This window comes from Lepus europaeus, chromosome 10, assembly GCF_033115175.1.
Source record: "Lepus europaeus isolate LE1 chromosome 10, mLepTim1.pri, whole genome shotgun sequence".
Classification (NCBI taxonomy): domain Eukaryota; kingdom Metazoa; phylum Chordata; class Mammalia; order Lagomorpha; family Leporidae; genus Lepus; species Lepus europaeus.
The window spans coordinates 104,161,533-104,185,176 of record NC_084836.1 but is presented as its reverse complement, the minus strand read 5'-3'; the positions used below and the strand labels follow the sequence as shown (position 1 = coordinate 104,185,176).

Sequence of the window (23,644 nt, the reverse complement as noted above, 5' to 3'; positions counted from 1 at the left end):
GTTTTTCCATAGCTTCATCCATAAAATCCGCTGTCAGATGTGTGGCCTTGCCGGTCTGACAGGTGAGCAAGGTGTCTCGGTGCGCTTTTGTTCTGCGCTTCTCCGTCAGGGTGGGCAGAGCACCCTCGTGTGCTTGGGGTCCCTTCGCCCTCCTTCCTTCTTCACCATCTTTCCTGCTTCTGGCACGGCCTCCACTAGGGGCCTTGGCCTTTTGATTCTCTGTGAAGCTCTTTATGCACTTAGGTCTCAACCCCTGTTTGTTCCAAATTGAACTTTTTCTCCTACTTTGTCATTTATTTACACAGTTTTCCTTAGGGTGTTTTTGTTCTTTTCTTTTTTTTTTTTTTTTTTTTTTGGCAGAGTTAGACAGTGAGAGAGAGACAGAGAGAAAGGTCTTCCTTCCTTTGGTTCACCCCCCAAATGGCCGCTATGGCTGGCATTGCGCTGATCCGAAGCCAGGAGCCAGGTGCTTCCTCCTGGTCTCCCATGCGGGTGCAGGGCCCAAGGACTTGGGCCATCCTCCAAGCCTTCCTGGGCCACAGCAGAGAGCTGGACTGGAAAAGAAGCAACCAGGACTAGAACCCGGTGCCCATATGGATGTCAGCGCCGCAGGTAGAGGATTAACCAAGTGAGCCATGGTGCCAGCCCCACTTAGGGTTTTTTTTTCCATGTAGAATTTGTGTAAGCAAATTTTCTTCCCAGTATACTAAGTGAACTTCATTTATTTTTCACTGACATTTAAAATTCTACATATTCATGGGGTCCCTTATGATGTTTTGATACATTTACCCATTGTATAAGATTCAAATCAGGGTAAACCTCTATTTTGGATTTTTTTAAACTTTCCCTTTTCTTTAACTTATTTGAGAGGCAGAGGGAGAGAAGAGAGAGTGAGTTATCATCTGCTGGTTACTCCCCCGGTGCTCACAATGGCTGGGACTGGGCTAAGACCGGAGCCAGGAAATCAATCCAGGTCTCCGATGCAGGGGGCAGGAACCTCGTTCCTTGAGCCATCACCACCCTCCCCCAGGGTCTGCCTTGGCAGGAGGCTGGAATCAGGAGGTCGAGGCAGGTGACAAACACTATAGCAATGCCTGCCCTTGCTTCTGGATTTTTAAAATGTTTATTTATTTCCATTTTTCATCTACTTGAAAGTCAGCTAGAGCGAGAGCGCGCGAGAGAAATCTTGCACTCACTTATTTACTCCCCCAAAGCCTGCAACAGCTGGGGCTGGGCCAGGCCGAAGCCACGGGCCAGGCACTCTATCTGGGTCTCCCATGTGGATGGCAGGGACCCAAGTACTTGAGCCATCACCTGCTGTCTCCAGGGTGTGCATCAGCAGGAAGCTGGATCAGAAGTGGAGGAGCCGGGACAGGCGCTCGGATGGGGGATGCAGGTGTCCCAAACAGTAGCTTCCCCCGCTGCAGCCCCGTGCCGCCCGCTTCGGGGTTTTTGAGTCATTGATTGTTATCAGTCTCAGGGCTGTTCCTAAACCTCTTGTGTAATTGTTGTTTATTGTGCCCACGTGTGTCTCATTTAGTAGTCTTCCTTCTGAATTAAGCTTCCCACCTGCACGTCCAGCCTCTGTGGGCAGGCTTCCCCCTGGGATGGAGAGCGAGTGCAGGGAACAGTGCCTGCAGGAGTGAGGCCGAGGGAGAGGCACCGTGACTGATCCCACTGGGAGCTGTTGGCTTTGAGCACGGGGCACAGACCAGTCCTTGGGTGTGGGCTCCATCGAACAAGTGCACGTGACCTTGGACAAGGCGGCTCCCCTCGGCCGCTGGCCACCGCTGGGAAGAGCGCTCAGCTGAAAGTCTTAGCTGGGGGAATGAGTGCATCATTCCTGCGTCCCCCGCCCCCTGGCCCCCAGTCTGTCTCGTTCACTGCTGTGTTCTCTGCATCTCGCCATGCCTGGCATGGCCTGGGGGCTCAGGAGGCCTCTGATGAGTGAATGGAAGAACATGCCCAGAATTCCAAGTGTTGGCCCAGGGCAAGTGGCTCAGTCTGTGGGGGTGGGAGGGAGGCGGAGCCCGGAGCAGGTGTGTTCAGGGTCATTTCCGTGCTTCCTGCCTGTGCCCACTGGGTGCCTGTGCAGCATCCTGGGTGGTCTTGAGGGCCACTGATGCTCAGTGGTGGCAGGGGGACCCCAGGCTTCCAGACTGTGAGCTTTCAGCTCTGACTCATTTTTCTCTCTCTCCAGCATTCCTTGAAGAAAAGAGGAACCCGCTCCCTGGGGAAGACGGACAAGAAGCCTTCAGTGCAGGTGCGTCCCGGCAGCCCCCGCAGGCAGGCCGGAGTCTGAAGGCCCAGCCTGCTCCACGTGGCCTGGGGATCACCCACCTCTCCCCATCCCGGTCTCCCTGCTGCCCACTGCAGTTCCTTAAGCCACCCCCCGAGCCCAGGGCTCTCACACGTTGACTCCCCTGGCAATAGCAGGCTGATGTAGCCGACAGCGTGGGTCCACTCCAGAGGCCCAAGGTCAGAGGCTCGGGCTTGAACCCGGCTCTGCCACTTGCTTGCCGGGTAATTGGAGCAGTAACTTAAAATGTTCTGGCCTTGGTTTCCTCATCTGTCTATCTTGTGGCCTTGTCATAAGGAGTTGATCAGCTGCTGTTGTACAGGCCAGGGGCAGGCTACTGTCAGCTCCTAGGGGCTGGGCACTTTCCTTTTTAATCTTTTTAAAGATTATTTATTTGAAAGGCAGAGTTACAGAGAGAGAAAGGGAGAGACAGAGAGGTCTTCCATCTGCTGGTTCACTCCCCAAATGGCCGCAATGGCCAGGGCTTGGCTAATCACGAGCCAGGAGCTTCCTCCAGGTCGCCCATGTGGGCCATCCTCTACTGCTTTCCCAGGCTCATTAGCAGAGAGCTGGATCAGAAGTGGGGCAGCCGGGACTTGAACCGGATGCCGCAGAGGGTGGCTTTACCGACTACCCCAGAGCGCCAGCCCCGGGCACTTTCTATATAGTATCTCATTTAATCCTCTCTATGGCTCTGTGCAGGAGGCAGTGTTACTGGCCCATTTTACAGACGAGGAAGCCACAGTAGCAATGGCTGTGGAAGCGACAGTGGCAGCCGTCCTGTCGGAATGTCACCTGCTCCCAGGGGGCTATGTCCAGGCCTTTGGGGGGCCATGTGGGGGGCTCCCTCTTTACTCCTCCAGCTCCCTGGGGGTGTAGGGCTGCATCTGATCCACCCCCCTGTTCCCAGCATGTAGTTAGCACTCCCGGAAATGCTGGGGCTGCCGCTGAGCCCCACCCACTAATCCTCTTGGGTGCTGTCCGGGGTCCCAGGAGGACAGCGCAGACCTGAAGTGCCAGCTGCACTTTGCTAAGGAGGAGTCGGCCCTCATGTGCAAGAAGCTCACGAAGCTGGCCAAGGAGAACGACGGCATGAAGGAGGAGCTGCTCAAGTATCGCTCGCTCTACGGCGACCTGGACGCCGCGCTGTCCGCCGAGGAGCTGGCCGACGCGCCGCACTCGCGCGAGACCGAGCTCAAGGTGCACCTGAAGCTGGTGGAGGAGGAAGCCAACCTGCTGAGCCGCCGCATCGTGGAGCTGGAGGTGGAGAACCGAGGCCTGCGTGCCGAGATGGACGACATGAAAGACCACGGCGGCGGCGGCGGCTGCACGGGGCCCGAGGCGCGCCTGGCCTTCTCCGCGCTGGGCGCCGGGGAGTGCGGGGAGAGCCTGGCAGAGCTGCGGCGGCACCTGCAGTTCGTGGAGGAGGAGGCCGAGCTGCTGCGGCGCTCCTCGGCCGAGCTCGAGGACCAGAACAAGCTGCTGCTGGGCGAGCTGGCCAAGTACCGCTCGGAGCACGAGCTGGACGTGACGCTGTCCGAGGACAGCTGCTCCGTGCTCAGCGAGCCGTCGCAGGAGGAGCTGGCGGCCGCCAAGCTGCAGATCGGCGAGCTCAGCGGCAAGGTCAAGAAGCTGCAGTACGAGAACCGCGTGCTGCTGTCCAACCTGCAGCGCTGCGACCTGGCCTCGTGCCAGAGCACGCGGCCCATGCTGGAGACGGACGCCGAGGCCGGCGACTCGGCGCAGTGCGTGCCCGCGCCGCCCGGCCAGGCGCACAAGGAGGCCGAGGCGCTGCCGGGGCTCCGGGAGCAGGCCGCCCTGCTCAGCAAGGCCATCGACGTGCTGGTGGCCGACGCCAACGGCTTCTCAGCGGGCCTCCGGCTGTGTCTGGACAACGAGTGTGCCGACTTCCGGCTGCACGAGGGCCCGGACAACAGCGAGGGCCCCCGCGACGCCAAGCTGGTCCACGCCGTCCTGGTGCGGCTGAGCGTGCTGCAGCAGGAGCTCAATGCCTTCACGCGCAAAGCGGACGCGGGGCTGGGGAGCGCGGGCAAGGAGCCCCCGGAGCCCTTCCCGGCGCTGCCCGCCCTGGGCTCCCAGGGGCCCTCCAAGGAGCTCCTGGTGGCCAAAGACCTTGGCTCCGACTTCCAGGTAAGCGGTGCCAGCCGTGCCCTCTTGCTTTTGCTGTTGTTGAACTTTTAATTGATTTTTGTTTTTTGGTGAGAACAAGACATACGAGCTCGTAGGAACACACAGAAGCCCTCGTGGTGCGTGTTCGGCTGGACAGAGTCATTCTGCTAGTGCGAACCCTGGTTAGGGACCCGGAAGTCAAGTGCACTATTACTGGGACAAGAAATGCCAAGGCAGCAGAGAGAGATTTTTCTTCCTGAGAGTACTTTCACAGGCTTAGCAGCACTTTGCAAAATTGCAAGACTAGAAATATATTATGTGTATTCTCCCCTTTTTAAAAGATTATTTATTTAAAAAGTAGAGTTATGGAGAAAGAGGGAGAGACCAGAGAGAGAGAGAGAGAGAGAGGTCCTCCATCTACTGACTCACTCCCCAAGTAGCCAGCATACCTGGGGCTGGTCCAGGCTGAAGCCAGGAGCCAGGAACTCCATCCAGCTCTCCCACGTGGGTTCAGGGGCCCAAGTGCTTTGGCCATCTTCCCTTGCTTTCCCAGGTGCATTAGCAGGGAGCTGAATCCAAAGTAGAGCAGCCGGGGAGCTGGCGCCACAGCGCAGTAGGTTAATCCTCTGCCTGCAGTGACGGTAACCCATATGGGCACTAGTTCTAGTCCCGGTTGCTCCACTTCCAATCCAGCTCTCTGCTATGGCCTGGGAAAGCAGTAGAAGACGGCCCAAGTCCTTGGGCCCCTGCATCCGCGTGGGAGACCCAGAAGAAGCTCCTGGCCCCTGGCTTCGGATGGGTGCAGCTCTGGCCATTGTGGCCACTTGGGGAGTGAACCAGTGGGTGGAAGACCTGTCTGTCTGTCTCTCCTTCTCACTGTCTTTAACTCTATCTAACTTTCAGATAAAATCTTAAAAAAAAAAAAAAAAAGTAGAGCAGCCGGGACTCAACCAGTGCTCATATGGGATGCCGGCTTTGCCAGTGGTTGCTTAACCTGCTGTTCCACAATGCCAACCCCCAAATTATATTTCTGAGGATAAAATTATATACGGACAGAGACCAGAACAAGCTGATCCATTCACGAATGTTCACAGAAGTCTTTAGACTGCACACGAGGCAAATTTGTTATTTTTGTACATGTTCTCAATTACACAAGCAAAAATAAGCCTGCAAACATCCATTTGGCCAGTAAGCTGAAGTGGAGAAAGAAATAGGGTTTCCCTTAGCTTTTTTTTGTTAAGAACTTTTCACCGAACTGTAGCACGGAGGACACAAAGTTCATGCACAGCCTCTGCGTTTTCCCACGGTGAACACACTCCCGTCATCGTCACTCAGCGTGGGGACGGGAGCCCCGTGCCCCCGCGCAGTCACTGACTCTGCCCCCGCAGGCAGCCCTCCCTGGACCCTGTGCTGTTTGTGTCTGAGCCTTGAGGTGCAGCTCCCTCGCACCTGGCTCCCTCCCCTCGGCCTCCTGTTGGGTGGGGGCACGGCTGTTTATTTCACTCCTGGCCCCATCCTGCTGAGTCAAGATTTCACAAATAGCCCTTTGCTGTCGACAGATGCTGGCTTTGCCTTTTGACTGCTATAATTTTTTGGGGGGAGAAGGGCTATGTTTTTGCAAAGAAACTAGGTTTTCTCAAGGTAGTGACCTTCCAGCCTTGGTGTCTGCAGCGTACTGCTTAGAAGAGCGAAAAGCAAAGGCATGTGTCCAAAAACAACCACAAACACAGCAGTATTGCAAAAGTAATACGTGAATAGAGCTTCGCACGGGTGGGAAGTAAAGATGGAAGCTTCGTCGCCTGCTTCCCACTCCCTGCTGGCCCCTCTGTTAACAGTCCAAGACCATTGCCCCTGCCCCCTGCGGCCACTGAAATTCATACAAATTACATGCAGTTGAAAATCCGATTCCTCGGTCACCAGTGGCCACAGCCCACGTGCTTGGTCCAGGGGCGGGGGTCTGGGATACTTCCCCCTCCTGGTGCGTCCTAAACCTTCCCTCAACAGGCTGTGCTGTTCTCTCGCCCCAGTGGTTTGTGTCATAGCTACTCTCGCAACACGGCGCTACTCCCATAAGGCGTCTGGTGCTTTGTTAGGGTGCCCGCTCAGTGCTGGGCTGGGGGACTTAGTAAAGAGACAGACACGGTTCCCGCTCCCCTGGCCCCCAACACCAAAATGCTGTACACGAACATGAAGCTCCCCCACTGAGCGGAGGATCTGAGGACGGCAAGGTTTAAGATGCATTGTGGCGCAGCAGGTGAGGCTGCACCTGCTGTGGTTCCAGTCCTGGCTGTTCTGCTTCCAGTCCAGCTCCCTGCTAAGGCACCTGAGGGTGGCCCAAGTATTTGGGTGCCTGCCACCCACGTGGGAGACCCTGATGGAGTTCCGGGTCCTGCCTTTGATTTGACCAAACCCTTGCTGTTGTGGCCACGTGGCTATTTGGGGAGAGAACCTGTGGGTAGAAGGTATCTCTTTCTCTCTCTGTCTTTCTCTCTAATTGCCTTTCAATGAAATAAGTACATTTTTTAAAGGATTTATTTATTGGAAAGACAGAGTGATAAAGAGTGGGAGACAAGAGTCTCTCTGACCACTGGGTCCCTGTGACAACCCCTGCAATAGCCAAGGCCGAGCCAGGCTCAAGCCAGGAGCCAGGCGCTCCACCTGCATCTCCCGTGAGAGTGGCAGGGACTCAAGTACTTGAGTCACCCCCTGCTGCCTCCCCGGTGCATTGGTGGGAAGCAGAAGGGGGCCTGCATCTCAGACGCTGTGGCATGGGGTGTGGGCAGCAGCTCAACCCACTGCGCCATGACGCCTGCCCCACTACATGGTTTTCTACACAAGGACCCTGACCTAGATCCTGGGGTCAGCAGGTAGCTTTCCGGGGGAGAGGGCTCTGAACAGACGGGGCTATCAGCCAGGGGCAAGCCCAGCTCCAAGGAACCGAGCGAGAGGAGGGGCGAGGCTAGACCCCGACAGCACGGCGAGCTTCGGCCTTGGTCCCGAGAGCGGGGGCGGGATCTTATGGGGAGGTTTAGTTTTCTTTTTAACAGCTACATAGTGCTGTCGTTTCTTTATCTATACTCTGCTGACCTGACACGGGACTCTTAAGCAAGCAGGCTGGCCCGTGGTTCTTCCTGAAGTAGGAATGAGCTGGGGCTGCACAGAGTGGGTTGACCCAGCGGTCTGTGCACGAGACAGACACCCACAAAGCAGTGTTTTCCCTCTCCAGTCAAGCACTCACTGATGGCAGGAGAACCCTAACCAGGGTGCATGTGGGCTGAGAAGGGAACCCACCTGGGTCCCAGCGCTCGGGTGGGGCAGGGCTGTCTCCCTGGCAGGCCTCGGGCCCCTCCCATGGTTATCTTGGGTCTCTCCCGCCTGCACCTCCCGTACAGCCGCCTGACTACAGGGACCTGCCGGAATGGGAGCCCAGGATCCGAGAGGCCTTCCGCAGTGGGGACCTGGACTCCAAAGCTGACCCCAGCCGGAGCTTCCGGCCGTTCCGAGCTGAAGACAACGACTCGTACGCCTCCGAGGTGGGTCAGGCCTGAGCGAGCCGGGGGCTGAGGCCTCCCCAGAGCGTAGGGAACCGCGGAGAACCTGAGCGGGGATGACACAGGTTTCGGGCATTTTACTGGGTTCCAGGCCTCCTGGTTGCCGGGCAAAAAGGGAAGTGAGGAAGTTGGGGCCGTTCTCGTGATCGAACCCAGGGAAGCTCGCAGCAAAGCAGCTGAAGAAGCGGGTCTCTCCTGTGCCTGCGTGCCTCGCCTCGGGAATTTAACTGCTCGCCTAACGGAGCAGGGAGGCAGCGGCTTCTGCAGCCAGGCCGCTCGGGCCCGCCGTGGCCCCGCTGTATACCGGTGGCGATCGTGGCTAAGTCACGCCGCCTCTCCTCTTCCGCTTTCTCCCGTGCAAGGAGGGCTCTCGCAGGGCTCTTGGCGGAAGTGAGCACCCAAGAGCCCTTAGCTGCAGCCTGCGGGAGGACGGGGAAGAGGGCACCTCTCCTGGCCTCGGGGGGCGGCTGCCCTGGACGGGGGCTCCACAGTAACCACCGTTCTCTGCACCTTGGGGAACTCGGAGTGGCCTGAGCCCCTTCCCAGCTGACCCATAAACCCATAAACCTCTTTGGCTCTTCCTAATGAACCGGAAGCAGGAAAAGGCTTCTGTGGGCTGGGCCAGATGTCCCCAAGACTCCTGACCCACAGAGACCCCAGTACCCCCCACCATAGCCCCCTTCTCTTCTGCACACCCCTGGGAAGCCAGCCTGCACCGGTGAGGAGGAGAGGCTCCCTCGAAGCTGATGGATCAGACTCTGAGCGAGAGAATCCGAGCTTCCTAGTAGCCATGGCAAAAAGCGGGTGGGGAGAATGCAATACTTAGTTTTCATTTTATGAGAGAAGGAAATAGGCCTATCTCTACAGGCTCAGCCACAGAGGTCACCATTTCCTCCCTGGTTTAATTATTGTTTCCTGCAGCCATTCTTTTTGTTTTTAAAGGTGCTTTTATTATTTATTTATTTGAAAGAGTTATAGAGAAGGGAAAGACAGCGAGAAAAGATATTTTCCATCTGTGTGTTCACTCCCCAAATGGCTGCAACAGCCAGGGCTGGGCCAGGTAGAAGCCAGGAGCCAGGAGCTTCTTCCAGGTCTCCCACATGGGTGCAGGGGCCCATGCACCAGGACCATCCTCCGCTGCTTTTCCAGGCTGTTAGCAGGGAGCTGGATTGGAAGTGGAGCAGCTGGGACTTGAACCAGCAGCCACAGGGGATGCCAGTGCTGTGGGTGGTGGCTTTACCCACTGAGCCACAGCGCCAGCTCCCTTGAAGCCTACCCTTTACTGAGCAGTTACAATTGCCAAGCATCATGTGGAACTCTGAATGCCAGGGGATTCCAGAAAGGACAGGGATTTTTAAGTTAAATCCTGCTAGGATTTTTAATACAGGACAGGTCTACAAGATACAGCTCATGGGTTTGCCATCCATTGCCAAATTACCGTATCATTGGCCTCGCAGACACCTGCCATGCCTGTGGAGGTTTATGTATGGCTTGGGGCTGAGAGAGCGCTCTTCCATTGGCCAGTTCACTCCCCAGATGGCTTAACAGCCAGGGCTGGGCCAGGCTGAATCCAGGATTCATCCAGATCTCCCATGTGCATGCAGAAGCCCAAGTACTTGAGCCCACCTCTGCTGCCTCCCGGGCACATTAGCCTGAGGCTGGATCAGAAGCGGAGCAGCTGGGGCTCTGACAGGGGACACCGGCACCCCAAGCAGCTTCTGAACCCATGGCAGCACAGCGCTGGCCCCCATGCTCATCCTCTGCCCCCAACTTTCACCCTCCCCCTCCTTCCCAGATCAAGGAGCTGCAGCTGGTGCTGGCCGAGGCCCATGACAGCCTGCGGGGCCTGCAGGAGCAGCTCTCCCAGGAGCGGCAGCTGCGGAAGGAGGAGGCTGACAACTTCAACCAGAAGATGGTGCAGGTGGGTGGTGCCCAGCCGTCCCCGCCCCTGTTTCTGCTTCTCCTGCCCAAACTGAGGGCGGGGTTCTCAGAAGGTGAGAATGTCAGGGAGCCCAGGGCCCTGCTGGGATATGCCGACACTCGTGACGGTGCCTGGGCGGTGCCAGGCTGGAGTCCTGCCCATGTGACCCTGGGCCGGTCCTGTTTCCTCTCCGAGCCTCGGTTTCCCATCCAAAGGGCTGGCTGCTTGTCCAGATGAGAGGCCTGTCACAGACAGCATTTATGAAGCTCTTGCTGTGTTCCTGGCTTGTGCAACATGCTGTCCACACAGGGTGTCCTTTAATCGTGATGCTCTGCCCTGAGAGATGTCCCCACTTTACAGATGGGGAAATTGAGACCCAGAGAACTGAGTGGTTTGTGCAGGTTGCTGGTCTCTGGCGTTGCTTCCCAGGGCACTGCACGTTGGCCTGCCTTCCTCCACCCAGTCCCCTTCGCTGTCTACGTGGGTCACCCCTCCCACCCTCATCACTCACCCTGGCAGCTTCCTCACTGTGTGGTGTGCACTATCTGATGCCAGGGGGGTGTTATCAAACAGAGCTGGGTTTGAATCCCTGCTCCTTTGATCTGTGGCTGCGGCTGCTGGTGGTGGTGAGTTTTTGCCGCCTGGAGCCTCAGAGCGCAACACCCGAGCTGCTAGTGGTGGCGTCCCCGGCAGGGGTGAGGAACAGGCCCCTTGTCTGAGGCCTGAAATGGGTTGGGGTGGGACTGGGCGTGCTCCAGCTCTGGTCTCCGCCTGGCAGCTGAAGGAGGACCAGCAGAGGGCGCTCCTGAGGCGGGAGTTTGAGCTGCAGAGTCTGAGCCTGCAGCGGCGGCTGGAGCAGAAGTTCTGGAGCCAGGAGAAGAACATGCTGGTGCAGGAGTCGCAGCAGTTCAAGCACAACTTCCTGCTGCTCTTCATGAAGCTCAGGTGGTTCCTCAAGCGCTGGCGGCAGGGCAAGGTCCTGCCCAGCGAGGGCGATGACTTCCTCGAGGTGCGCTTGGGCCTGGGGCCAGGGCTGGGGGCGGGGGCGGGGGGGCAGCAGTGCCTGTCCACGCTCCTTGGTGTCGGGGAGACACAGCGGCTTGAGTTCGGGGTGTCTTCCAGGTCCTGCGGGGCAGTTACACAGTGTTCAGCGGGGTCCCGTGCGCTCTCACCAAATCCTGAAAGACTGAATTGCAAACACACCTGGCTGAGGCCTCTGGGAAGGAGTTATGCACCTGTCTATGACATCATCAAAAGATGTCTGATAGGTCCAGGGAGGGGAACCGTTTTGCTGCCAGGAGCCATGTGGATATTTATAGCACATAGACTTAACAAGTACCCCGCTCCGAATGTGTTGAATCGAGCCCTAACTGTGGTTGCCTTGGTGGGGCCAGACCCACATGGACTTGGGTGTAGATTCGCACGGACCCTGTCCTCGCCCCCATGTGCCTCCCAAGGCACCACACTGTTGTTCTCCTTCCGCCCCCGGCTGCTCCTCCTCTGTCCCCTGGGCCCGTTCCTCCTCACCTCCCTGCCGTCAGTCACCGCCTTAACTCAGAGACCCTTCACCTGCCTGCCTGAGCCCCTCGGGCCATGGCTTCAGTGGCCTTTTCCAGTTTGGTGCTTCAGCCCCAGCGTCTCGAGGAGCCCAGATCTGCAGGCTTTGCCTGCGAGGCTCCCTTGCGTGTCTGGTAGCCTTCAAGTAGTGCATCCAAAGCCAGGCGAAGTCGCTGCTTGTGATGCCAGCACCCGGTACCAGAGTGCTGGCTCGAGTCCTGGCTGCTCTGCCTCTGACCCAGCTCCCTGCTAATGCACCTGGGAAGGCCCGGGAAGACGGCCCAAGTGCTTGTTGGAGACCAGCATGGAGTTCCTGTTCCTGCCATCGGCCTGGCCTTTTGGGGAGCGAACCAGCAGATGGAAGATCTTTCCCTGTGTCTGTCGCTGCCGTTCAATAAGTAAATACATCTTTAACAAGGAATGACCTGTTCTCCTCCCCGTACCCACTCACCCCATAGTTAATGGCGATTCCTTCCTGCTTCGGCCGAGACCTCGGAGGCTCTCTCAACCCTTCTGTTTCCCCACAGACTCCACCTTGTAATCCGACAGCAGATCCTGCCCACTCTGCCTCCATGCTTGTGCAGATGCAAGCCCCCCGCCCCCTGCCCCCTGCCCCCAGTCAAGCCGCCATCACTTCCTGCCTGGCTAATTGCTGTCCCGCCCTGGCTGCTCTCCCTGCCCCCACCCTCGCTCAGAGGCTACAGGAGTTGTGTGCAGCTCGTACTCCCTGTGGGTGGCGCCCTGCAGCTGGGCAGGGTGGGCTCTGGTGCTGCCCCGGAGTCTGCCACCTGTCAGCACAGCTGCTGAGACGGAACTCGTAAAGCTGGAATTCTGTTCTGCGCCTCTCCTTGATTCACACCCTCCCCTGGCTCCCGAGTCACACCCTTGAGCCCCTGCAAGGGCCTGGCCACTGGGGCATCATTCCCCATCCTCTCTCCCTCCCTCCCCGGCTTTCCTCGGACCTGTTCCCACATCAGGGCCTTTGCTCCCTCTGGTCCCTCTCCCAGGAAGTCTCCATGGCTTATTCTCAAATTTGAAAGGCAGAGCCATCTTCCATGTCCTGGTTTGCTCTCCAAATGCCTGCAATGGCCAGGGGTGGGCCAGGTGGAGCCAGGAGCCAGGAACTCCATCCATGTCTGCCATGTGTGTGTCAAGGACCCAAGTACTGGAGCCATCACCTGGGTGCCTCCCAGGGTGCAGGAGGCTAGAGCCTGAAGTGGAGCCGGGACTTGAACCCAGGTATTCATGGGCTGCGAATGTCGCAAAGGACATCTTAACCGCTGCACCAAACGCCCACCGCAGACTTGGCCCACGTATCGCCGCCTTTGGATGATCCTCCTTTACCGCCTGCAGCATGTGCGAGCCCCATCCTGCCTCCCTCTTTCTCCGTAGCACTTGTCACTACCGACTTTCAGAAAGTAGCTTCCCTCTGCTTCCTGCCCACCCCAGGCCAGGTCCCAGGTCTCCCTGGTCGGCCCCTGGACTCCTGGCCAGATCTGGCAGCAGTGAGCCCCTCCTCCCAGGAAGGGTCCCTTGTCTGCACCCAGCCCTGTGCTCTCTCACGAGGGTGCCTGTGGCCCTTCTGTTCCAACCACAGCACCTGCCTTGGCCCAGCCCGTCCACATGGTTGCCTCTGAGTAACTCCAGGATGGATGCCTGCTGGTCCTTGCAGAAGAAAATATGTAGCGGGGGAGGGGGAGGGGTGCAGCAGAGGCTGGCCGTCCTGTGGTCCTTGGCCTAGATGGGCCCAAGGGCCAGAGTTCAGGTTTGGGAAGTCATCCGGGCTCGGGTGCCTCCCACTGCCTGGCTGTGCAGTCCTTTCTGTCTGGGCTGCTTGCCAGTCTCCTCCCCTGGAGGCTGGAGCCCTGTCGAGTGTGTCTGTGTTAAAGATGTATTTATTTATTTATTTCAAAGTCAGAGTTACAGAGAGAGAGAGAGACAGATCTTCCATCCGCTGGTTCACTCCCTAGATGGCCACAATGGCCAGGGTTGGGCCAGGCTGAAGCCAGGAGCCAAGAGCTTCATCCAGGTCTCCCATGTGGATGGTGGGGGCCCAGGCACTTGGGCCATCTTCTGCTGCTTTTCCGAGGTCATTAGCAGGGAGCTGGATCATAAGTGGAGCAGCCCAGACACGAACCTGTGCCCATATGGGATGCCAGTGTTGCAGGCAGCGGCTTTACCCGCCAGCCCCCTGAGTGTGGTTTTAAACACTAGGTGAACAGCATGAAGGAGCTGTACCTGCTGATGGAGGAAGAGGAGATAAACGCCCAGCATTCGGATAACAAGGCCTGCCCGGGGGACAGCTGGACCCAGAACACGGTGCGTCCTCCGCCTGCTCCTGTCCCGGCCCTTCAGTCACGATCCCTTCCTGGGGCTTCTCCCACCGAGTCCTGCCCTGGGCACTGGAGCAGCAGAGGGCTACTGCCGGCACAGGGTGGCTGGGGTGAATGGCAGGGCAGGCACAGAGGGCCACACAAGGGACCAGTGTTCCATTTGGGGGGAGGGGGTGGTATTACACAGAGACTGTCTGTGGTGTTTTTTTTTTTTTAAGATCTATTTACTTATTTGAAAGTCAAAGTTACAGAGAAAGATGGGAGAGAGAGAAAGAGATCTTCCATCTGCTGGTTCACTCCCCTGATGGCTGCGATGGCCAGGGCTGAGCCAGGCCAGAGCTAGGAGCCAGGAGCTTCATCAGGGTCTCCTACATGGGTGACAGGGGCAGAAACACTTGGATCTGCTGCCTTCCGGAGCCATTAGCAGGGAGCTGAATCGGAAGTGGAGCAGCTGGGACTTGAACTGGTGCCCACATGGGATGCTGGCACTGCAGATGGCGGGTTAACCAGCTATGACAATGCTGGGCCTGGTTGGTTTTGGGGTTTGAAGGGTGAGAAGAAGCTTGCCCAGTAGAGAATGGAGGATGTCACACTGGGAGTGCAGGGACATAGCAAAGTCTCCTGGGGCTGGCTGTGGCTTCGGATATACGTCGTAGAGGGAAGGACATAAGGCTGAGGTCATACCAGGAGGGGCTTTGTGGCCTGGGGTCAGGACCCTGAAGCCATAGATCAGAGAAAGCAGTAGGATCAGGCTCCCAGGGCTGTGCACCATGAGCTGGGGTGAGTCTGGACACAGGGAGGAGGTTCCGTGGACCAGGACAGAGAAGCGGCCAGGGTGAGGCTCCTCCTTCCCCATCTCCTGGGCACTTCCTGAGGCCAGGCTCTGGGGTGAGGTCCCCCAGTCCGGACGCCTGACTTAGGTCTCACCCCTGTGTGCAGCCCAATGAGTACATCAAGACCCTGGCCGACATGAAGGTGACGCTGAAGGAGCTGTGCTGGCTGCTCCGGGACGAGCGCCGTGGCCTCACGGAGCTCCAGCAGCAGTTTGCCAAGGCCAAGGCCACCTGGGAGACGGAGCGGGCAGAGCTCAAGGGCCACGCCACCCAGGTGAGCCCCCACGTGGCACACACGGCTCCCCCTTGTCCTTAGCCAAGCCGCCGCCCATCAGATTGGAGCATGGTGGCCCAGAAAGGGCTCGGGTCCTTCCTGGCTCACACAGCGAGGGCCCCAGAGACAGTGGCGACCGAGAGTTGGAGCTGGGGAGGAAGGCGCAGGATGGGCGAGGGCCGGTCCCTAGTGAGCCGGATTCCTGTTGCCGGTGCCACCCCGCCTCGGACCAGGTGAGAGCTGCAGGGAAGAGGCTTCTTTTGGGCCACGGTGCAGGAGGTGGCACAGCCCTGAGGCAGTGCCAGGGCTGGAGACCGGGAGTGTGTGTGTACCTCCTCCCCGCTCTTCCTGCAAAGCCCCCAGGACTCACTCACACTGGCTCCACCTGATGACCTCAGTCCTGTGACCTCTCCAAACCCCTCCTCTAATCCTGGAGTTGGGTGAAGGTCCCACCCTCCCAGGCTGGACAGATGCAAAACAGCCACAGAGGACCTCAGTTTCTTTCCAGTGTCACCCGGCTGCTAAGTGGCACATGAGATCCCCACTCACCAGGCCTCTGCCCCGGGCTCCCCACAACCCCAATCCCACCTTCTTCCCAGTTGTTAAGGGCTCCTGGCTTTCCCGGGGATACCACATCCCCTTCCTTGTTGCCCTGCCTATCTGCACATCCCACAGTGTCCACTGCCCTTAGTCCCTCTGTGTGCACATCCCAGTGTCCACTGCTCCTACTGTCCCCAGTCCCTCTGCACATCCCACAGTGTCCACTGCCCTTAGTTAGTCCCTCTGCATATATATTGCACAGTGTCCACTGCTCCCACTGGCCCCAGTCCCTCTGCACATCCCACAGTGTCCACTGCCCCCAGTCCCTCTGTGTGCACATCCAAGTGTCCACTGCTCCTACTGTCCCCAGTCCCTCTGCACATCCCACAGTGTCCACTGCCCCCAGTCCCTCTGTGTGCACATCCCAGTGTCCACTGCTCCTACTGTCCCCAGTCCCTCTGCACATCCCACAGTGTCCACTGCCCTTAGTCCCTCTGCATATATATTCCACAGTGTCCACTGCTCCCACTGTCTCCAGTCCCTCTGCACATCCCACAGTGTCCACTGTCCCCAGTCCCTCTGCAGGCACATCCCAGTGTCCACTGCTCCCACTGTCTCCAGTCCCTCTGCACATCCCACAGTGTCCACTGCCCCCAGTCCCTCTGTGTGCACATCCAAGTGTCCACTGCTCCTACTGTCCCCAGTCCCTCTGCACATCCCACAGTGTCCACTGCCCTTAGTCCCTCTGCATATATATTCCACAGTGTCCACTGCTCCCACTGTCTCCAGTCTGTCTGCACATCCCACAGTGTCCACTGTCCCCAGTCTTCCTGCATACATATTCCACAGTGTCCACTGCTCCCACTGTCTCCAGTCCGTCTGCACATCCCACAGTGTCCACTGCTCTCATTGTCCCCATCCCCCACCCCTGCAGGTGCTTCTCCTGCTAGGAACCTGACCAGCCCCAAGGGGTTACCATATGGACCACAGCCTACAGGTGGGGCTGCTGAGCTGGGGCGAGGGCACCTTTGCCTTTTGGCAGGCTGAGAGCTGGGGCCCACAGGGCCACCGTGCTAGAGTGATTCGTATGGTGGCTGGGATGTCCCCAAGCAGGGCTTGTGGGGGACAAGGTGAGGTCCCAGGTGGAGCTAGTTCCCTGTGAACCAGAGCCCATCCTGCTGCTCACTCTGGGACAGAAGCCCACCAGAGCTCCTTGTGCTCTGTAGGAAGCCGACGGTGGCTGTCTCCTTGCCGAGTTTCCATGAGGATCCAGAGCTGGGGCCTGCAAAGCGCACAGCTCAGAGCTGGGCCTGTAGGAAGCGCCAGAACCCTTGCTATGAGCAGGGGTTCGTTCTGAGTGGGGAGATCAGTGCAGGCTTCCTGGGTGAGGAGTCTTCCCAGGAGACCTTTCTCCTCTTACCCCTCTGCTGGGGCCTGGGGAGACAGTGGAAGAAGGGCAGGAGGCCGGGGAGGGGCCACCTGTACCAGCTGCGGTCTGCTTCTTCCCGCAGATGGAGCTGAAGGCAGGGAAGGGGGCTGGGGAGCGGCCAGGGCCCGACTGGAAGGCAGCGCTGCAGAGGGAGCGCGAGGAGCAGCAGCACCTCCTGGCCGAGTCCTACAGCGCCGTCATGGAGCTCACGCGGCAGCTGCAGATCAGCGAGCGGAACTGGAGCCAGGAGAAGCTGCAGCTGGTGGAGCGGCTGCAGGGCGAGAAGCAGCAGGTGGAACAGCAAGTGAAGGAGCTGCAGAACCGCCTAAGTCAGGTGCGGCCGGGCCCTGCCCACGCCGGGCTTCATGTATTTATTTACTTATTTGAAAGGCAGTTACAGGCCGGCACCGCGGCTCAATAGGCTAATCCTCCACCTAGTGGCGCCGGCACACCGGGTTCTAGTCCCGGTTGGGGCGCCGGATTCTGTCCCGGTTGCCCCTCTTCCAGGCCAGCTCTCTGCTGTGGCCAGGGAGTGCAGTGAAGGATGGCCCAAGTGCTTGGGCCCTGCACCCCATGGGAGACCAGGAGAAGCCCCTGGCTCCTGCCATCGGATCAGCGCGGTGCGCCAGCCGCAGCGCACCAGCCGCGGCGGCCATTGGAGGGTGAACCAACAGCAAAAAAAAAAAAAAAAAGGAAGACCTTTCTGTCTGTCTCTCTCTCTCACTGTCCACTCTGCCTGTCAAAATAAATAAATAAATAAAAAGAAAGAAAGGCAGAGAGAGAGAGAGAGGTCTTCCATCTTCTGGTTCACTCCCCAGATGGCCACAATGGCCGGAGCTGTGCCGATCTGAAGCCAGGAGCCAGGTGCTTCCTCTAGGTTCCCCACACGGGTCTAGGGGCCCCAAGACTCAGGCCATCCTCTACTGCTCTCCCAGGCCATAGCAGAGAGCTGGATCAGAAGTGGAGCAGCCGGGTCTCGAACTGGCGCCCATGTGGGATGCCAGCACCCAGGCGGCAGCTTTACCTGCTATACCGGCCTCCACACTGGTTTGAACTACAGAGGAGAGTCACTATAGAAAAGTCCAGAAGGAGGCTCTCTGTCGGTCCGGCTGGATCCAGGTGCACAGACAAAGAGGTCCCGCATTCAGGTCCAGCAGAATTTAGAGAATGCAGAAGGGTCTAGGCCTTTCTCTCTGCCTCCGTTGCTCGGAGCTGCTTGTCTGTGTTAGCCTTTCTCTTACGCAAGCTACCCCCAAATATGGCCACTGTTACTTTCAAGCTCATATCATTTTTTTTTAAAGATTTATTTACTTGTAAGTCAGAATTAGAGCGAGAGACAGAGAGATCTTCCATCCGCTGGTTCACTCCCCAAATGGCTGCGATGGCCAAGGCAGGGCCAGACCAAAGCCAGGAGCTTCGTCCGGGTCTCTGATGTGGGTGCAGGATTTGAACCATCTTCTACCACTTTCCCAGGCAAATTAGCAGGGAGCTGGATCAGAAGTGGAGCAGCCAGGACTCAACCGGAATCCATATGGGAGGCTGGCAGTGCAGATGGCACTTAACCCACTGTGCTGCAGTACTAGCCCCTCAAGCTCACACCTTACAGTTAGCAGCTGCAGTGGAAACAGAGCCTTTTCCATAAGGGCTCTGATTGGTCAAGTGTGAGTCATGTGCCTATTCCTGGGGCCTATCAAAATCCTGGAACAAAGAAGGAGGACCCAAGAGTGGTTCCTGTGAGAAAACTGGAGTCCTGGTGGACAGGGGATAGGAAAGCCCCCCTCCCCCCAAGATGCCCATTAGCAAGAAGCTGGATCAGAAGCAGAGTAGCTGAGACTTGAACCAGGCACTCTGATATGGGATGCAGGCATCCCAAGCAGTGACAACCTGCTATGCCAAACACCTGCCCTTACTTTTTCCTCTCTTTCCTTTTTTTTTTTAAGATTTGTTAGAGAGAGGGAGAGATATAGAGAGATCTTCCATCTGCTGGTTAACTGCCCACATGGCCGCAATGGCCAGCACTAAGCCAGGCTGAAGCCAGGAGCTTCATCCAGATCTCCCATATGGGTAGCAGGAGCCCTGACACTTGGGTCATCTTCTGCTGCTTTTCCCAGGCCATTAGCAGGGAGCTGGATTGGAAGAGGAGCAGCCTGGACACGAACCAGTGCCCATATGGGTGGGATGCTGACAGTGTAGGCAGAGGCTTTACCCGCTATACCACAATGTCATCCCCTCTTTCTTTTACCTTTTATTCTAATTACATGAGTCAGCATTTCATCTTATATAAGACCCGGATACTTGTATTACAAAAGCATACATTTTATATGTATTATATATTTTTTTATATTTATATGTATTTTATATATATGTATTGACTTATTTATTCAAAAGACAGGGAGATGCCCTCCAAGGCTTGAGCTGGGCCTGGGATCAGACCCAGAAGGTGGGAACTCAGTCCAGATTTCCCCTGAGTTATCAGGAGCCCAAGCACTTGAGTGCTGCCTCCCAGGATCTGCTGGTCAGAAGCTGGAATTGGGAGGGGGCTGGGAATCAGACTCAGACAATCGCATATGGAATGCAAGCTTAACTGGTCTCTTGATTGCCAGGCTAGATGCCTAACTCCCTTTTTTTGGTATCTAAATCTAATTTTTGTAAAGATTTATTTGTTTGTTTGACAGAGTGACAGAAAGGGACAGACAGAGATCTTCCATCACTTGTTCACTATTCAAATGGCCACAAAGTCTGCAGCTGGGCCAGGCTAAAGCAGGAGCCTGAAACGCCATCTGGGTCTCCCACCTGGGAATCAGGGGCCCAAGTACGCATCTGGTGCTTTCCCAGGCACATCAGCAGGGAGCTGGGTCAGCAGCAGAGTAGCTGGGACTGCAACCGGCTCTAACATGGGATGCTGGCATCACAGGTGGCACAGTGCTGGCCCCTTGCTATTTTTTTTTTAAGATTTATTTTATTTATTCAAAAGACAGTTACAGAGAGAGGTAGAGACAGAGAGGTCTTCATCCACTGGTTCACTCCCCAGATGGCTGCAACGGCCCGAGCTGCACTGATCCGAAGCCAGGAGCCAGGAGCTTCCTGTGGGTCTCCCACACAGGTGCAGGGGCCCAAGGAGTTGAGCCATCTTCTACTGCTATCCCAGGCCATAGCAGAGAGCTGGATCAGAAGAGGAGCAGCCAAGACTAGAACTGGCACCCATATGGGATGCCAGCGCTTCAGGCCAGGGCTTTAACCCAATGCGCCACAGTGACGGCCCCACCTTGCTATTTAAATTTATATTCCTGGAGGGATTTTTTGTCTACTTTGTATCACTGATGGAATTATAATGTCTGCATTATTCACTCGTTGCCTGTTCCGGAGAGCTGTTCACAGCAGAGTATAGAGGCCTCGGTCAGTGTCACTGTGCTTGGTACTCCTAAATTAGAGAAACCAGAATTTATTCCTCCACACTGACACAATCGTTTCCAGTTTTCTGCTGTTAAAAGCAGTGCCTCAGTAGACATCGTGGTGCACATTTTTTCCTGCACACGTACGACAACCTTGGTAGGATGATTCCCGGAAGTGAAGTGGCCAAGTTCAAGGGCAGGTGCATCGTGTGCATTCATAGCTGATGGAGGCTGTCAGGCCGGCTCTCCTGCAAGGCTGCTTTTTTCCCCTAAGATTTATTTATTTATTTGAAAAACAGAGTTAAAGAGAAAGAGAGGGAAGAAGAGAGGGAGAGAGAGAGAAAGAGATGTCTTCCATCTACTGATTCATTCCCCAAATGGCCACAACAGCCAGGGCTGGGCCAGGCCAAAGTCAGGAGCCAGGAACTCCATCTGGGTCTCCCACGTGGGTGAAAGGGCCCAAGGACCTGGGTCATCTTCCGCTGCTTTCCCAGGCAAATAGCAGGGAGCTGGATTGGAAGTGGAGCAGCCGGGATTCCAACCAGCACCCACATGGGATGCAAGCAGTGGCTTACCTACTATGCCACAGCGCCAACCCCTCCTGCACGGACTTGACCAGTTGCATTTCTTTTTTTTTTTTTTTTTTTTTTTTGGACAGTGGATAGAGAGAGAGACAGAGAGAAAGGTCTTCCTTTTTGCCATTGGTTCACCCTCCAATGGCTGCTGCAGCCGGTGCATCTCACTGATCCAATGCCAGGAGCCAGGTGCTTCTCCTGGTCTCCCATGTGGGTGCAGGGCCCAAGGACCTGGGCCATCCTCCACTGCCTTCCCGGGCCATAGCAGAGAGCTGGCCTGGAAGAGGGGCAACCGGGATAGAATCCGGCGCCCCAACCGGGACTAGAACCCGGTGTGCCGGCGCCGCAAGGCAGAGGATTAGCCTGTTAAGCCACGGCGCCAGCCTGACCAGTTGCATTTCTACCAGCACGAGGAGGGGAAGGGCCTGTTTTGCTGTGTCTTAGACATGTCCACCAGCCCCGGCGTAACATGCTGTGCTTCTCTCTGGTTCCTGACGCAGGTGAAGGTCTCTGGCAGCCTCGCAGGGTCACGGTCACTAAACTCCATTTTCAGATGAGGAGACCAAGGCAAACTGACTTGCTCAGGGTCATAAAGCGAGTGAGGGACAAGGCCAGAACTCCCAAGCCCTGCCCACTCCCCCACAGGCCGGAGCGGCCCTGAGGGTCACACACACCAGGGGCCTGTGCCTCATGATACAGGGGGCCCTGAACACTCCCTGGATCAGGTAGAAAGCAGATCCCTTTGCGCCTTAGACTGAATTCCTATCCATAAAAGAAGCATTTGGTGCAGCAGTTAAAACGCTGCTTGGGACGCCCTCATCCCATATCAGACTTCCTGGGTTTGGGTCTCAGCTCTGCTTCCAATTCCAGCTTCCTGCTAACGCACACCCTGGGGGCAGCAGGTGATAGCTCAAGTCTTAGGGTCTCTGTCAGATTGAGGTTTTTTTTGTTTTTTTTTTTTTTTTTTAAGAATTATTTTATTTCTTTGAAACAGTTACAGAGAGGGGTAGAGCCAGAGAGAGAGAGAAGTCTTCCATTCCACTAGTTCACTTCTCACATGACTGCAAACGGCCAGAGCTGAGCTGATACAACCCAGGAGCCAGGAGCTTCTTCCAGGTCTACCATGCAGGTGTAGGGGCCCAAGGACTTGGGCCATCTTCTACTGTTTTCCCAGGCCATAGCAGAGAGCTGGATCAGGAGAGGAGCAGCCAGAACTAGAACCTGCGCCCATATGGAATGCCGGTGCTGCAGGCTGGGGCTTTAACCCACTGCGCCACATTGCTGGCCCCTGGATTGAGTTCTTGGCCCTTAGCTTCTACCTGACCCAGCCTGGGCTGTTGCAATCACTTCGGGAGTGAACCACAGGATAGGAGATGAATCTCTCTGTCTCTCTCCGTTTCTGCCTTTCAGACAGACAAACCAATCAATCAGTCTGGAATGATCCTAGGCCAAACTTTGCAGTGCTTTCAGAACACCATGTTCTGGGACGTGGCACTTGGAGTGCTCCCGTGGGCGCGGTCCTGGGAGAGCCACACTGGGCTGCATAGCTGGGGTGCAAGTGATTTGTTACGGGATGGAGGAAACTAGGACAGGCCAGGAGAAGAAGCCAAGCAAGGGGCAGCTTTCTGGCAAATTCCGCCCTCAGCCTGCTCCCCTGTAAGCTTGGGAGAATAAACAGGAACTCGCCCCGCCGCTGGCCTGGCCTTTTGTCTGTCAGTGGCGGGTCTCCACTGCCCAGAGAAGGTTGCAGTGACAGATGGCTCAGACTGGGGCGCGGGCTGGGGCGCACTGAGCCACAGGATCTGCCACACTGTCGTGGCTCATGCAGCTGCCCAGCTGTGGACAGGTTCCTCGCCTCCTGTCTGGATCCTCTTCTGGGAAATGGGAATAAGCACAGTTACACCTACTTCATGCGGTTGCTGTGCGGATTAAATTCACCAACGTGTGCCTGCAAGAGGGTTCCATCGTGTGCCCCCTAGAGGCTGTGGGGCTTCAAGAGGGTGGCAAGCCAGAGAGCCGGAGGGAGCCTCGTGGCTCGGAGGGAAGGAGTGTGGGGTCCTCTAGCGATGGCCACCACAGAGGAGCAGGGCTGGGCGTCCCTGGGACTTCTCTTCACCACTCTGGTGTGAGAGAGCTGCCGTGTGGCCGTCCTGGCCGCTCCATGCACTGCAGGTGACCGGACACAGCAGCAACTGCCTTGGATGCAGTAACACAGTCGGGAGGCTCACAAGAGGGTCATCTCATTACCATTTTCCCAGTCGCCTTCCCCACCCCGGGGGTGGCTCAGCACTGCGGACCACTGAGAAGATGGCTCCTGGGCCATGGTGTAGGTTCTCTGAGTGGCAGAGGCTGGTAGGACCCTGCCCTGAATGGGGCCGGGCTCACCAGTGGTGCCTGCCACTCACCTGCCCGCTTGATTCCCGCCCAGCTGCAGAAGGCTGCCGACCCCTGGGCCCTGAAGCACTCTGACCTGGAGAAGCAGGACAGCAGCTGGAAGGAGGTGAGCGGGGTCCCTGCCGCCAGGGCCGTCTTGGGCCCTGGCTGGACTGCAGAGTCCAGCTCGTGGGGGATGGCACAGGAGCTGGCTAACCAGGTAGGGGGCAGGCCCCCCCAGGTCACACCCTCACACGACGGCCCTTCAGCCCTGTGTCTCTCCTGTGGCCAGTGGCACTCCCGGTCACTGCTGATGTCATCGTACCTGCTACACGGATGAGGACACTTGGGGCCTGGAGGTCCGGGGGCAGCCCCAAGCCTGGCTTCCCGTCCCCTTCCTTCCTTGGCGCCCTGGTGGCCAGCGCTGACCCTTCCTG

At 57.2% G+C, this 23,644-nt stretch overlaps 1 protein-coding gene across 2 annotated transcripts in view; it reads left to right on the top strand.

Moving 5' to 3' along the window:
• The window catches only part of MTCL2 (microtubule crosslinking factor 2), a 70,970-nt gene that overhangs the window by 34,556 nt on the left and 12,770 nt on the right, over positions 1-23,644 (top strand). Inside the window, exons 4-12 of one of the 2 annotated variants that reach the window (XM_062204157.1) lie at positions 2,201-2,263; positions 3,293-4,450; positions 7,822-7,962; positions 9,776-9,901; positions 10,680-10,910; positions 13,673-13,777; positions 14,731-14,898; positions 16,950-17,201; positions 23,263-23,334. In XM_062204157.1, coding sequence (XP_062060141.1) covers positions 2,201-2,263; positions 3,293-4,450; positions 7,822-7,962; positions 9,776-9,901; positions 10,680-10,910; positions 13,673-13,777; positions 14,731-14,898; positions 16,950-17,201; positions 23,263-23,334 — 2,316 coding nt within the window. The remainder of the gene's footprint in view (positions 1-2,200; positions 2,264-3,292; positions 4,451-7,821; positions 7,963-9,775; positions 9,902-10,679; positions 10,911-13,672; positions 13,778-14,730; positions 14,899-16,949; positions 17,202-23,262; positions 23,335-23,644) is intronic. The other variant, XM_062204158.1, reaches the window with a different exon arrangement.